Below are 15,640 nucleotides of genomic sequence, written 5' to 3'. Positions count from 1 at the left end.
GCTTCTCAGCTTTGCTTCTGTGCCATTTTCTCCAGTGATCAGTGATATAATATATGTACAGGCAACTTTAATCATAGTATCTTCTCTAAGTCAGCAAGATAGAATTAACCAAAATAACACTCTCGAGAGCTGGTACAGTTCTCCATTAAAATGAACACAATGCCCTACAAGTAATACATAAAAGACCAACAACCTGACAAAAAATTGGGAAGAGGAAATGAACAAGTAGTTCTCGGCTAAGAAATAAAAATATGAGAAGATGCTGAAACTCAATCATAATTAAAAATAGAAAGCTCCTCACCTAACAGACCAGAAGACACCTAATTTGGTGAGGAGGTGGCAAACGAAGCTTAGACCAGAATCTAGCAAACTTTTTCTGCAAAGGATCAGATAGTAAATGAAGCTTTGCATGTCATATGGTCTCTGCCATGACTACTTAAGTCTGCCGTTGTAGTGTGAAAGCAGTCAGATAATGCATGAACAAGGCTGAGTGCCAACAAACTACTGACAAAGACAGGCATGGGCTGTAGGTGCTGGCTCCTGGTTTAGATGTTGGGCAGGCGTTGTGTCTACCACAGCAGACACTGTTGTTACTGCCCCAACACTCATTCTACCCGCCTCCTCGTTCACATCTCTCTATCAGGGTCATTCCACCTCTCTTGCCACAGAAGTAGTCTAATGGTGGCTCACGGTGGTCTAATCACTGTGTATCTATGGCCTTAGGAGAAGGGAGGTTCTGAGACCCAGCTAACCTTTCCTCTTTAGACTAGTGTGGTATGTGAATGGCTTTAGCCTGGAATGGCCTTTTTGTACTGTGAGGAAAGCCAGGATGGGACAAAGCCAACACATGGAAAACAGAGCTAAAAGAAAACTACAGAAAAATAGAATAGAAGTGCTGATCAAATGGCAACAAAACTGTACACTAATCTCTGGAATTTTCAGTTATATGAGGCAATAAATGACCTTCAAAATCTAGCCCAGTTTAGGTCAGGTTTTCTGTTACTTGCAATCTTAAGCATTCAAGTGATACATTTATACATTTATCAACTTGAAAAATGTGCAAATCTTTTATCAATTCTACTTGTAGGAATTTAGTTGATAAATACACTTAAGCATAACTATTAAAGGTTATGTGGCAATTGAAATTAGAGCATATTCTCATATACTTTCATTCAACCTTGGTTGAAAGCAGGAGAAAACTATGTCACAAGTCACAATGATATTCAATGGGAAACTTAAGAGCATAATCTTGCTGACAGAGGAACTCTGCTAATTCAAAGCACTAGACACAGTCATTCCCCACTTCGGAGAAGTATTATTAACTTTCCAGTGATTTCAAGGGCCCTTGGAACAGAAAGCTCCAGCCAGGTAGGGCAAAGGCCGTAAGTTTAAACTTCCAGTTGTTCTCGTACTTGCTATCCTGATTACAGTTCCTCAGGAGGATTTGCATCGATGTGTATGAGTCTCTCAGTCAGCTGTTTACTACAAAGGTTTTTTATATAATGTTCTAACAGTGTAACCTTAAATGATAGCCACAAAGTCTAAAAAACATACCTGCTAGTAGAAAAACTGTATTTATTAGACAAAGTATACTTGTTAGGAAACTACTGTTTGCTATAATCTAAATTTATTATAATATTGTTATAGAAAATGGAATTTATTCACTTCCACTATAAAACACTTACCAACCTTGTGATAATTAAGCCATTAATTTTATATTAGTTGTCATAATGTATGTATATAACATACATGCTTATATATGTACATACATAATTATTCCTCATATTAACAGAAAATGTTTGGAAGATGATACAATTATTAAGTGATCTCCTGTGAGGATGAGAGGAAAGAGACTTTTCCATTCCATACCTCTGCTTGTTTTTTTTCTTTCATAAGACTACAAATTCATATTAAAGGGGAAAAGTCAAGAGTAACAAAATAAGAAAAAAAAATGACCATATGAGATTTACCTTGTTCAGGTCCTTCACCATCATCGCCACTGTTAATAGACCAACTGGTGGAAACATGCCCAGTCCAGCCAGGGTGTTTGCCCACATCTACTGACCAGCCAAGGGATAGCAAAAATTCTAGGAAATGTGGCTGAACATTTCTGGAAGACTCCACATTCTTTAAAATCTGAAATACATTCCAATCATTAACTATAATGAAGGAAACAAAAGAGCATATCAAAGTATCTTCATAAAAATTCTCTTTGAAGTGTCTGACAAATCAAGTCCAAGCTGAGAATAAACTGAGGACTATACATATGACTGCAGTTAAATATGCATGCTTCTGGGTTATATAGATCTGGGTTCAAATCCTGGCTGGGCTTTGGGCAAGTTTCTTAACCCCACTGTTTAAGTTTCTTCATCTATAAAGTGAATAATAATGATGGCTATGAAGATTAAGTGAGATAAAGCTAGAAATCCTTTAACTCTCTCCCTAGCAAAATAACTATTGAGCCAGACATGTTTACTCAAAGTAAAAAAAAATACTCGGTCACTGCCTTCACATAGGTATGTGATTATTTACCTACAAGTCTTGACAAATGCTATAAAAAGCACAAACCTATTAAAAATTCAATAATGACTAGCTATAATTAATAAATGAGTTGGAAAACATTCTTCTCTGGGTTCAAAGAAGAGAATACAACCATCCCAGATAACAATGAAGGCTCTCTCCTCTTCACCAGGTACCAAATTTAATTCCTGGGCCCCAGAAAGAAGAGTTCCTTGTTCTAAAACAGCGGTTCTCATGAGGTGGATTTTGCTCTCCAGGGGACATCTGGCTATGTCTGGAGACATTTTTGACATCACAACTGGTGGGGCACTGCTGGGATCTAGTGAGCAGAGGCCAAAGATGCTGCTACATGTCCTATTTTTATAGAACAGCTCCCACAACAAGAATTATTTGGCTCAAAACAGCAACAGTGCTGCTGTTCAAAGTCCAATGCTAGAAGAAGGAAAATGAGAAATCCTCTACAAATTAAAAACGAAATGGGGAGAAAGGTAGTGTATCAAAATCATCCGGGGAGTTTCTTAAACATGAGACTTTCTTAGCCTACTCCAGAACCTCTGTATCAGATCAGCAGAGATAAGATCCTGGAATTACTACTTTCAAGAGGTCTCCCAAGTAACTTTTAATGTAGCCAGCCCACAGATCACTGATGTAGTTCGTACAATGCTAACCTGACAAAGTCAAAATACGGGGTTACATCAAACACTTCTCAATCTAGTGGGCATCACTGCCAGGCCTCATCTCTTAAACACTTCTCTTCAGAAGTGTACCTATTTAGTTTCCCATATCCCTTCAGAGTCTTATAAGTGACAGGAAACTGACAGCCAGTTTTTGTTTTCTCCCAATTAATTTTTATTCAGAGGTGAGACTTTTAAACAATTTCAAAATGTAGCCAAGATACAATAAGTAAGTTAAATTCAACTAGCAGGCCGCTGACTGACAGCTAGAAATTCATCTAAATCTTCCCTGTGGGGCTAGGGAAGGCAGGACTCAGCCATTCTAAAGGAGGTCTCTGGGAATCTAATTGTTTTCTAGTCACCCTTGGTCCCTAAAAAGCTAAGGAAACTCAACTGGTGTAAGAATTACCTCAAGGGTTTGTGTCTTCTTCCATATGTAGGAAGAAAATGGCCCCACTACTCTCATATGAACCATGCATTAGACTTCCTTCAAAACAGATCCCCACCCTCTGCATTTAATCCACTTCTACTGAGGATCTTTCAAAAAACTTGAGTCTATAAGTCTCATCTCTGGCTACCAGTAGCCTCCCAAGCTCCAAACAAATTGGAACCAATAATGAATTTTATGAAAATGAAATTCTCTCTCACCTCCAGGGCCTTTACACATGCTGTTTCTTGATTAGTGACAACCCACTTCTACCTTTTAACCTACTGTCAATGTATACCTCATACCATTAGCTTAAAAGTCTTTTCTTCCAGGAAGTCTTCTTCTAACCAGGTTAGGTTTTCATGTTACAGCTCCTGTAACATGTTCCTATCAGCACACTTTATCACGGTTGTGTGTTTAATCATCTGTCTTTCCCTCTACACAGTAGTTCCATTAGTCCAGAAACCTTGTAGATCTTGTTCACCACTAGAACCCAAGCACCTGACAGCAGACACTTAGTAAGTATTTACTGAATCACTAACATGAAATGAGAAGACTCTTCTCCTTTTCTAGTAGTTTGCCAATACTCTGAAATATGCTTCTAGTATAAACATTTTGTAATTCTGGTAAATTTCTTCAAGTGTATTTAATCTGATTGGCTAATGGTCTTACAATGATTATAGTGAAAGTCCAAGATAATACAGTCATAGTGCTCTATATATGTGAATACATTCTATTTATTACACATCTATCTTCCTTTGCAACTCTCTTAGTCACAGTTGGTAACTACCTGTCCAATCCATGTTTCAACCATTTATCTCTGTAGACACTTGATCTCCTGACATTTGCTCTCAGTTTTCTGTTCTTACCTATCTTATATTTGTCTTCATCCTTCTCCTAGTCTCTTTGTTACATGTATCCAACTGTGTTTTACTTATTTTGTTTTTATCCTTTACTTTATTTCAGATGTTCTTCTCCTACTGTGCATACCTTGACTAAAATTATTTCCTTGTGAAATTACCTGGAAGTGAGTTCCTCAAGAGGAAAGGGTATTATCACTTCTACACTTGGGCACATTGAGGGAGCCACAGGGAAGATGGTCAGTAAACAGTTGTTGCTGGGCAGTAAGGCCCTACTTTAGCTTTTCATGGTTAACTTGTGTCTTAGGAATCTGAACTCCTTAAGGTAAGAAAGACATGCTCTGGCTCTTCTCTACATCACATTCACTGAGAGTCAAAAGACTCAAGACTCTAGGCATCATAGTTTTCATTTAACTCAGTTTCTGAACTGATTACAAGAAATCTTTAAGGATCAAGAATTACTCACCTTCCACCATAGAGAAGTGCAAGTCATGTAAATTTCTTTCAATTTACAGCATAAAAAATTACCCCCCAAATCCAGAAATCTTACCTCCTGGTTTGTTTTCTGACCTGGTTTCATATAGAAAATAAAAACTGTGTCAAAGGGACGACATGGCAAGAGATCCAGATACCCAATGTCATCAAAAAATCCAGGTATCGTGGAGTCAAGTGCAATAAGGTGAGGAGGTAGACGACTGTTTGCAGGTTCCTACCGCCAAAGGAAGAAAGGAGAAGGTATCATCTCTTTGCACTATCCGAGTTATAAAAGCAATACTTACTCATGGTTTAATGAACATTAAGCAAAAAAAAAAAAAAAAATTAAAAAGTGACAGGAATAAGCAGAATCATAATCCCAAACTACAGAAACTTTTAACATTCTTGTGTACTTCCTTCCAGTTCTTTTGCCTTTTTTTGTTAAAGACGGTTGAGATCATAATATGTATTTAATTTAAAATCCAATCTCTCTGTAATACACCAAACTTTCTAGAAAAAATTTAGTATGTATTTTACTCTTATTCATTGCTGGTGGAAATGGAAAATGGTACAGCCATGCTGGAAGACAGTTTGGCAGCTTCTTGCAAAGCTAAGCATAATCGTACTATATAGGGCAGCAACCGCATAACTTGATATTTTCCCATATGAATTAAAAACGTCTACTCAAAAACCTGCACACAAATGTTTGTAACAGCTTCATTCGTAATTGCCAAAACTTGGAAGCAGCCAAGGAGTCTTTCTGTAGGTGAAAGGATAAGTAAACTGTGATAAATCCACACAATGGAATGTTATTCAATTATAATAAGAAGTGAGCTATCGAGTCACAGAAAGACATGGAGGAACCTGAATGCAAACTGCTAAGTGAAAGCCAATCTGAAGAGACTACATACTATATGATTCCAACTATACGACATTTTGGAAAAGGCAAAACTGTGAGACAGCAAAAGATCAGTAGTTGTCAGGAGTTGGAATTTCCAGAGAAGTGGAGGGATGACTACGAAGACTACAGTGGACTTTAGGGCAGTGAAACTCTTCTCTACAGTGCTATAATGGTGGACATATGTGATTTCATATTTGCCAAAACCCACAGAACTGTACAACACAGAGGGAGCGCTAATGTAAACAATGGAGTTCAGTTAATAATCCATCTGATACTGGTTCGTCAATTGTTACATATTATGTCACAACAATGCAAGATGTTAGGAGAAACTATGTGTGTGGAGGAAGAGAGGTTATATGCAAACTCTCTATACTTTCTACTCAGATGTTCTGCAAACCTAACTGCTTTAAAAAATAGTCTATTAATCTTTATGCATTTCTTGTTTTGTTCCCCCCCCCATCCCTTATCTTCTTTGAGATCTTGATCTTGACCAGCAGGTTGTGTCATCCATGATATTTTTCAGGAAAACATCCCTCAGAGACAGCAAGGATTGCTCTTTTCCTACTCCAAACAAGGGCTGAGGCAACACCCTGTCATTAAAGACACTGCTATTTCTGCAGTCAAACAGAAGAGTATTCACACTATGAAAATAGACTACAGATAGCCTCGTCTCAATTCAGGTCAGATTTTTCCACTAAATGAATTTTCTACAAACATACAAAAAACGTTCTGCTTTTCATTTTTCACTTTGAAATCATGGAGAAGGAACCGCAGTCTGGCAGTGTGCTACAACACATCTTATAGGACAAGGGCTCCTCATTCTTTTTTTTTTTAAAAAGCTACCTCATCAGCTTGTTCTTCTGGATGATCTTCTAATTCAGGAACATAACATGCACGTACTTGATATCTCTTAATAACTTCTTAAAGTTTTTTCCTCTAGGTCTGTGTTTTTCCTAATAAAGTTTGTTAGGATAACTTCTGTCAGTAACACAGCTGCAACAGAGTTATTTTGCACTGTATTTCCAACTGATATTAACAGCTACAGTCATTAATATTTGCACTTCAAATGTGGTGATCTTAACTTTCATTTACTTTAGACACTCTACTGATTCTCTTTCTTGTTGTCATTCAGTAGCTCAGTCGTGTCTGACTCTTTGTGACCCCATGAACTGCAACATGCCAGGCTTCCCTGTCCTTCACTATATCGCAGAGTTTGTTCAAACTCATGCCCACTGAGTCGATGACGCCATGGCTGTCTAATTAGAAATCATATTACCTGGGAATTGTCTTTTCCTTTCCAATGGTTTTTTCCCTTATTTAGTTTCTTTTAGCATTTCATCAACATCGACCTTTCTATTCTATTATAGTCAGGTAAGATGTTACTCACTGGGGGAATCTCCCTACACATTTTTTTTTTTTTTAACACTTCCTCATTCTCCATCTTGTTTCCTAAATGGGCTGCCATTTACACAGTTCTGCATTACTGGCCCTGGTGAAGATTTTGGCTGTTTATTCATTTTAAAAAATAAGACTAAATATTGTTTTGCTGAATATTGACTGCTTTATTGACTGATCTGCTAACAGAATCAAATTATTTTCTTAATAACTTTACTAATATTTACCAATAACTGACTTTCCTTGCGTTCCTAGGATAAACTTTTTGTGGTTGTAGAAGTTAATTTAACGTGCTGCTGAATTCAGTTTTATTAGTATTTTCCTTAGTACTTTTGTACATACTTTAGCATGCGTGTTCTGTCAGGTTTAAGTTATTAGAGAAAAATAAGATTCATAAAATAAATCAGGCTACTTTCTGACTTTTTCCTATGTTCTGACCCAGGTGAGAAAGTACAGGAATTATTTTCTTGAAAGATTAAACATTTCAACTACAGTAGATAACATGAAAGGAAAACTGCAATCTCAGAGATTTGTCTTGTCTCCATTCAGTCCATAGCACGCAATCATATCCTTCTAGAATATTTTTATTTACTGCTTCCACTCTGTCCAATTTTCTCCACTAGGAATTTCACTAATCATCTGTAAGGTTGTATCTTTGCTCCTTTCCTTCCACATTTACCCCTGCATTTCTCATTATTTTCCTCTTTCTGTTCTTTTCTTCTGCATTTTAAGAGTTTTTATTTTTTACTCTCCACCACTTATTCGATTTTCTACAACGTAAAATATTTTTCATCTACATGCTGAAATCCAAACTCAAGACAGCAATGTTCCCCTCTACGTTTCTTAAAAGTTAAATGGTCTTCAGCCAAGTAGCTGCTAGAGAGTAGGGCAGGGGGCAACTTGTGCAATAAGTGACTTCTTGCCTGGCAATCTTCAGTTGGGTTTTTCAAAACAAACAGGCCTTAGTATAAATTCTAAATTCACATACATGGAAGCTATTTCACATTTTTGAGGCCCTGTTTCTACATCTGTGAAATAGAGATACCACCACTTTCCTGGTAAAACTGTTTTAGTGAAATTATGAACAATGGCAACATTTACCTTACAGGCTGCCTGACTGCTCTGTGTACTACATGAAACCCCTGGCATGACCACAGTGAAATGACACCCTTATCACCCCTATTTCAGACATGAGGAGTTAAGACTCGGACGTTGGGTAACTTTCCCAAGATCACACAGCTGGTAAATAGTGATGCCAGGACGTAAACCAAGACGGTCTGACCCTAGAAACTGCACAACCTAATAAGTGTTTATACTCATTCCTTTTCAAAAGTGGCATGAAAGAGCAGAGTCAACTGTAGCCCATACTTTTACTCATAAGTTTACTGGGGGAAACTTTTAACATTCTTTTTCTAACTGCTTACAGATGTCATTAATATATATAACATGAGTCCTACAGAACCTAGGAAAAGTCAGAGGTGGATACATTATCAAAGCAGCTCTCACAACAGAACTCTGAATACACTCATAGGAAAACTGTCTTGGAGCTCATATTGTAAGGTGCAGCATCACAGAATTTTATTTCCTTGTATGAAAGGTAAAATTTTAAATTGTTTGTTTTTTTTAATTCTCCATCTTCACAAAAATGCTTTAGCTATCATCAGTTGAGTGTTAATTTATGAATATATTTACTCAGAGAAGTTTATGAAAATTACCTTCAATGCTTCTAAAGACAAAAATCCGAAGTGTGAAAGGAAAAGACGTGCTGTTTGGAATTCCTGGGCAGGAGGTGGGGGCTTACAATCTGTAACTGGATCAGGAAAACTTCTCTTCTGCAATTCCTCCTCACTTTGTTGCTCAAGGTGTATTTCATAAGCGATCTGCTGGGCCATGCCATTCCTTAATTTTTCATGTCTCTCTTCTAACTGAAATAAACCGAACATTTCATTTTGGGGGAATTATCGTATCAGGATTAATCTTAATTTTTAAATCAAAATAAGACCACAAGCAACAAAACAGAAGATAACTTTCAGTGATCAACACTGAGCTTCAATTCAACACAATCAAGAGCAGATATGCATAAACCAAGAGCAAAAATGTTTTAGAGTTAAAATAAAACCCCAAGAATGTCCCTACAGCCTCAAAAATGGCTCCTTTATCTCCTCGCTATAAGTGAAACCATTCTGTCTCTGCTTCCCTTTACACTGGCAAGAAAGGGGGCAGAGTTGCCATTCTCTGCCATGTCCCCTCCATCTTCCACATCACTTCCCCTCTTCTTCCAGACCCCTGTCCATCTTTGTCCTGCAAGGGTCTCCTCATTCTTTGAAGTCCACAACTGCATGGATTAGCTGCTATACTCTTGGGAGTTACTTCTGCTTTCCTTCTGATCTATCCTATTTAAAATTTCATCCTCTTTGGTGAACAGCCTGGCCTACATTCCTACAACTTCCTCAACCTTCCCAGCTCTGGCCATCCGTGACACTCTGCACCTCAGATGAGAGCTCCAGTTCCGAAACCCCTTTCCCACAGCTCACCTGCACACCCGTTCTCCCTTCACCACTGCTGTGGGGTACACAACCCCTCTCTCTATTTCTCCAAGGCTTCTGGCTTCATCAATGTCCCAGCCAAAACTAGACCCTCAAATCTGACATCTTCATACCCTCTTCTAAGCATATAAAATGGCTGTTATTCCTTATGCTTCCTTATTCACCTGGCCAATCTCCACATATCACTCAAATGTTTTACTTATGCCTCTGGATACCAAGAACTTTTGAAGAAAGTCAGCAGAATGAGTCAAGTAACTTCACTACAGATGATACTACTTAATCTAGCTGGGCTGCCTGGCAATTTTAAGAAGCATCTTTGCTTCCCTATGTCATTTCTAAGAACGAAGATTAAAATTTACATAAGCAGCTTCAATGTCCCTTCTTTCCACCTCTAAATGTCTCTTAACCTAAACCTCTCTCCTCTCCTATCTTACCAGAAGTGCCCCTTTTCCAGATACAATCACAGATTCTTGACCTGATTGCCTCCAGGGCCTTATTCTAATACTTATCATTTCCCCAGCCTGCCTCACAGTGTAGGCGCTGACCCTTCTTCACTGGCTCCTTCTAGTTGATTCTTCTTAAATTAAAAAAAGAAAGAAAGAAAAACTAGCCTGGCCTTTCCTTCACCAGGCCATTTCCTCATTCTATTTTCTACTGTGCCTTTTGCTTCCCGGGTGGCTCAGTGGTAAAGAATCCACCTGCCAATGCAAAAGACGCAGGTTCAATCCCTGGGTCGGGAAGATCCCCTAGAGGAGGAAATGGCAACCTATTCCAGTATTCTTGCCTGGAGGATCCCATGCACAGAGGAGCCTTGGCAGGTATAGTCCACGGGGTTGCAAAGAGTTGGACATGAGTTTAGCAACTAAACAACAACCCTTCCGTTTACTGCTAACAGTTAACAGTGTAGCCTATATTCACTACCTTTTCCTCATTTACCATTCATTCCCCAGACATTACACTTTAATACTCCTTTGAACTTGCTCTCAAAGGTCACCAACATTTTCACAACAAAATCCAGGGGCCTCTTCTTACTGTTCCTTCCCCCAATCTCTCCAGCATCTGATACTGTAAGCATCCTCCATACCTGCCCTTCTATTCGCTCATGCCCTGACACACCTGTCTTTCATTTCTTAGAACTCTTCTTCCTTGACCTAAGCAACCAATTATTTAATCTAGTTAAGTGCTTAAATTAATCTAAAACCAAGTAATTTTTTTCCCCAAACCTGTCCTCTTCCTAATGTCTATATTTCTATAAATGGCACTGTTATCTTTGCCACTCAAGCCTAAAATCTAAAGTTTTTCAGCTCTTTTCTATCCCTCATCAGTACAAGACTGTCTAGATCAAAATATCTCTATGAGACATGTCATATATTTAAACTTTCCACTACCAATAAGGCAGTCCTCCCATCCCCTGCCTGAGTTCTCATAACGGTCCCTGAATTGGTCTCCCCTCTCCAAATATCCTCCACTAGGGCTGGATCATGCCCTCATACTAATGAAACCACAGACCAGTCCAGTTCCTTTAGACTGGTTCCTTTGGACACTGGCAGCCCGATGTCAAGTTCCTTTCACTTAGCCACAATCTCTATTTGTCTTACTACATGGCAACCTCCTAGATGACAAACATCTAGGTCATCTTAAGAGTCACCTCCAGGAATACCGAACAAACAAAGGCAGTATCTCAATTGCAGAAGTTGTTTAAGGATGTTTATAGTCATTCTTTTAACAACAGCTGGTAATAATTTATCTTACTTCTTCCGTGACGATTTCATGCAAATCTGGAATGCTCAGATCTGCTTTCACAAAAGGAATCTTATCCACCTCTTCAGGAAATGGTCGATGTTTCACAGTATATTTAAATCCAACATCATTTTTAGGAACTGGACGAGGTTCAGGCACAAAAAGCTGTTAAAAAAAACAACATTATGCTTATTACATTTGGTGCTGTCTGAAATGACATGTATTTCCCTGGTCTCTTAGATGTCCGTGTTTCCCTAGGGTTACAAAACACAGAATCTCAGTAAAAATCTGCAAATACTACTGCTAATGGTAAAGGCACCAGTGTACTCTTCTTTATTTTTATAAAAATTTTCATTAACTTATAGATTTTTGTGACTGATATATGTGTTACAGACCTCTACTGTACCAGGCCTGAATCTTCCACATTCAGTGATAAGCTGATAGATAAGGCATTTCCAAATTTAAGGCTCAAACTTCCTTCTTCCCCCAAGGACTCTCAAATCATACAAGTTTACATCCACTGGGCATCTCTAGACAGTGAATTCAATAATAAGAAACTCAACATGGCTTAACTGAAAAAGTCTGGCTCCAAATCTAGGTCTTCATGGCTCCAAATCCCTGTTTTAATAAACACATATGAGCTATGTGACTTCTGTTTCCACATTTGACAAACGGAAACAATACATCACAAGACTGCTCCAAGAATGAAATAAAAAAATATATGGCACATGTTAAACTGTCAAACAGGTTTTAGGGCCTTTTTTGACCTTCTTCATCCTCAGTCTTTAATGGGACTGAGTGGTTTTAAGTGTTTCTGACAGACTGTGACTGGTATGACACCACTAGGAGAAAACAGGCGTGTGCTCCTCAGAGCAAACACATGAAAGAATTTTTAATAACATAAGTAAAAGCCTACAATGTGATAAAAAATGAAAAGAGCAGTATACAAAAATGACTAAATTCTACTGAAATGTTAGGTACAGAAAGGGAAAAAAAGATTGGAAGAAAATCCACTAAAACATTAACAGAGGCTGTCTACTTCTGAAGAGTGACAATAAAATAGCCTCTTCATTATTTTCATTTTCCAACTTTCTCCCATGAGCAAATTTCATTCATATATTTACAACTGTTGTAAAAAAATAAACTGTGCCACCCCAAAGAAAGACTTTATTAAATTATACAGCACATTAAAAAAATTACAGAGCATATTACCAGTTATACAGTTAAATGAAACAATTAGAAACTAAGTACTACTGATAGAGACATCTAGGATCTGGCCAAACTTTTTTCATATGGCATATGGCAGATTTTATTTAACATTCCATGAAAAAAGTTGGGGCCACTGTTCAGAACAGCAGTTCTTTTTTTTTTTAACTTTTACTTAGAAGTATAGCTGATTAACAATGTTGTGACAGTTTCAAGAGGACAGCAAAGGGACTCAGCCATACTCAGAAGAGCAGTTCTTAATCTTAAGTGGCTGTCAGAGTCACCCAGAAAGCTTTCTGAAATTACACCTGCCTTGAAGATGTTTTTAAAGAGTATTTCAGTGGACCTGGAATTCTAGCCTCCTAAGATGATTCTGATGTGAACTCACTAAGAACCTGGCTAGGATCAAAAATATTTATTTTCTCTGTGATTTTTGCTGGAATATTATTTAACCTTTAAATCACAACACACAAAAACACACACACAGGCACTCACTCCTAGCCATTCCCCTGTAACTTCTGATGGATACCTTCTGATTTGCTTTTGCTCCTCTGGGTAAAAGGCAAAGTTGTTGTGCCCAAGCAAGTCTTCCAGACATTCCCCGGACGAGCACAGTGACAGAGGGGAAAAAATCATCTAGAATAAAATGTTGGTGAAAAAGTTTTTATTTCTGACAACATATAAAATACCCCTGCTGTCAATTTTAGAGCCTCTAACAAAGACAGCCTAGCACAGTGCTTCTCCAGCTTTTCTCCTTTCTGAACCACCTCTGCGGATTCTGCCGTATCCATGTACTGCTGTGACTATTATCTTACTTTCTTTATTAACTTCTTTCTTCCCTTTTTCTTTTTTTTAAAAGGTAAATTATATCCTTAAAAGGAAAACCAGGAACTCTGGTGTGCTAATTATATATTTTTAAAACACCTGCTTAAAAATACATAATGTTTACCGACACACCAATTAACATCATATCACATACCTCCAGCAGTACACACACACATTTTTTGGAAACATTATCCTGGCAAATACTCTTAACTGTCAGTGCTGCAGATGGTCTAAATGCAAAAGACAGGCTGGGTGCTTCTGAAGCTGAAGTTATATCCACCCATGCCTTTATGTACTGCTGCCCAGTACAGCAGAAACACTGGCAGGCACTGTTTCATCCCAAGAGAGAATGAATGCAGAATGGACTTCCTAAGCACCCAGATCCTTCTTCCTATTCCCTTTTTTTGCCTCTGGTCTAGCAGTCAAACTTGTTCAAATTTCTCTCACTTTTGTTTTAAAATTATTTAGAACTTTTGTTCTAAATAATCCCAATTGTTTATATTTTTGGTAGACTTTCAATGCAATGAAATCACTTAGAATGAGAGTAGTGGAGTCTTAAAAAATTTGGAAAAGGGTTGACACCCCCCAGACCAGGAAACCTGGAGGGGAGACTGGGATTTTACAGACTATTATAGCAGACAGCTTGGGAGTGGGAAGCAGGAGGAATCAAGAATAATTGCTACAAGCCAGGGAAAAACGTCAAGGAATCCCAGGTCTAAGGTAGAGAAGGATGAGGTACCTGCAGGAAAGACCTGGGACCAGTGCTTCTTGAGTTGGGCAACAATTAGAAGCACCATCTAGTTCTTATTAAAATCACTATATTTTACCACAACATGAAGAACACCTCTGGTGGTACTTCCCTGAACTTCTGGGAAACATCTAGTTTCATTTTATGAACAAGTCAAATATCCTCTCTGAGTCCTACTTTCTTCATCTATAGATTCCCTGGGTCCCTGTATGCCCAAAGATTCTGTAATCTTCACTTTCCTTCCCCTTGCCAGCAATAAGGATTTCTCTAAATACATGCTTCCTTTACATACTGGTTGATTCCAATTACCATCAGAAAAAAAATGTACTTTAAGCAGTCTGCATTGCAGTGGTAATACACCTTGAGATGCTTATAACTTGGGGAAAGATGGGAAGAAAACAGTGCATGTTGCATCAATGGAAAAATCAATGAAGGATTTTCAGGAGGGCATGGGCATGATCAGATCTGCAATGGCAGCCAAGTAGGATGGAGGGAAGGGTAATGAATTTTGGAACTGGAAGGAGGGACAATCAGATCAGGCAAGAAGCAAGTGCAATAATCTAGAAATAATAAAGTCCTGCATTTGGTTGTATTGGGAGGAATGCAGAGAAGAGAAGGTGCTAAAGTCACTAAGGGAAGAGAAACCTGGACACCAAGTACATAATGGAATAACAGGAAGGAGCAGGTGAAGATGACTCCTCCAATTTCCAGCCTGTCTGGGTGGCAACAATAACCGGAAAAGAACAATGTGGAGTGAGGGCGGGACAGGAGAGGTACAGGATCCAAAGGTCAAGAAGGAAGAAAAAGGAATAATGATTTTCATACACAGGGAACAACAGAAAATATTCTACCAAAATAAACTTTCTATAAAGCTATGGAGCTCTTTTCTAATAGATATACACTGTTAAGTGTCAGTCGCTTAGTCGTGCCCAACTCTTTGCGACCCCATGGACTGCAGCCCACCAGGCTCCTCTGTCCATGAGATCTTCCAGGCAAAGATACTGGAGTGGGTGGCCATTTCCTTCTCCAGGGGATCTTCCCAACCTAGGGATCAAACCCAGGTTTCCTGCACTGCAGGCAGATTCTTTACTGACTGAGCTACAAGGGAAGCCCCCCAAAAAAGTGAAAGTGAAGTCGCTCAGTTGTGTCTGACTCTTGGCAATCCCATGGACTGTAGCCTACCAGGCTCCTCTGTCCATGGAATTTTCCAGGCAAGAGTACTGGAGTGGGTTGCCATTTCCTTCTCCAAAATATTTCTTTGAGCCCCCTTTTTTTTGGGGGGGGGGCAAGAATACTGGAGTGGGTTGCCATTCCCTTCTCCACA

General features: G+C 38.6%; 1 protein-coding gene across 4 annotated transcripts in view; it reads right to left on the bottom strand.

Annotated features, from left to right (window-relative positions):
• RALGAPB (Ral GTPase activating protein non-catalytic subunit beta) overlaps positions 1–15,640 on the bottom strand; it is an 87,274-nt gene that overhangs the window by 11,328 nt on the left and 60,306 nt on the right. For all 4 annotated transcript variants that reach the window (XM_070472621.1, XM_070472622.1, XM_020909080.2 and 1 more), the window contains 5 exons: positions 13,273–13,379; positions 11,550–11,702; positions 8,967–9,176; positions 5,032–5,190; positions 1,971–2,136 (listed from right to left, as the gene is read on the bottom strand). In XM_070472621.1, coding sequence (XP_070328722.1) covers positions 1,971–2,136; positions 5,032–5,190; positions 8,967–9,176; positions 11,550–11,702; positions 13,273–13,379 — 795 coding nt within the window. The remainder of the gene's footprint in view (positions 1–1,970; positions 2,137–5,031; positions 5,191–8,966; positions 9,177–11,549; positions 11,703–13,272; positions 13,380–15,640) is intronic.

This window comes from Odocoileus virginianus, chromosome 9 (assembly GCF_023699985.2).
Source record: "Odocoileus virginianus isolate 20LAN1187 ecotype Illinois chromosome 9, Ovbor_1.2, whole genome shotgun sequence".
NCBI lineage: Eukaryota > Metazoa > Chordata > Mammalia > Artiodactyla > Cervidae > Odocoileus > Odocoileus virginianus.
Note: the sequence above shows the minus strand (reverse complement) of the source record. Positions and strands in the feature narration are given on the sequence as shown.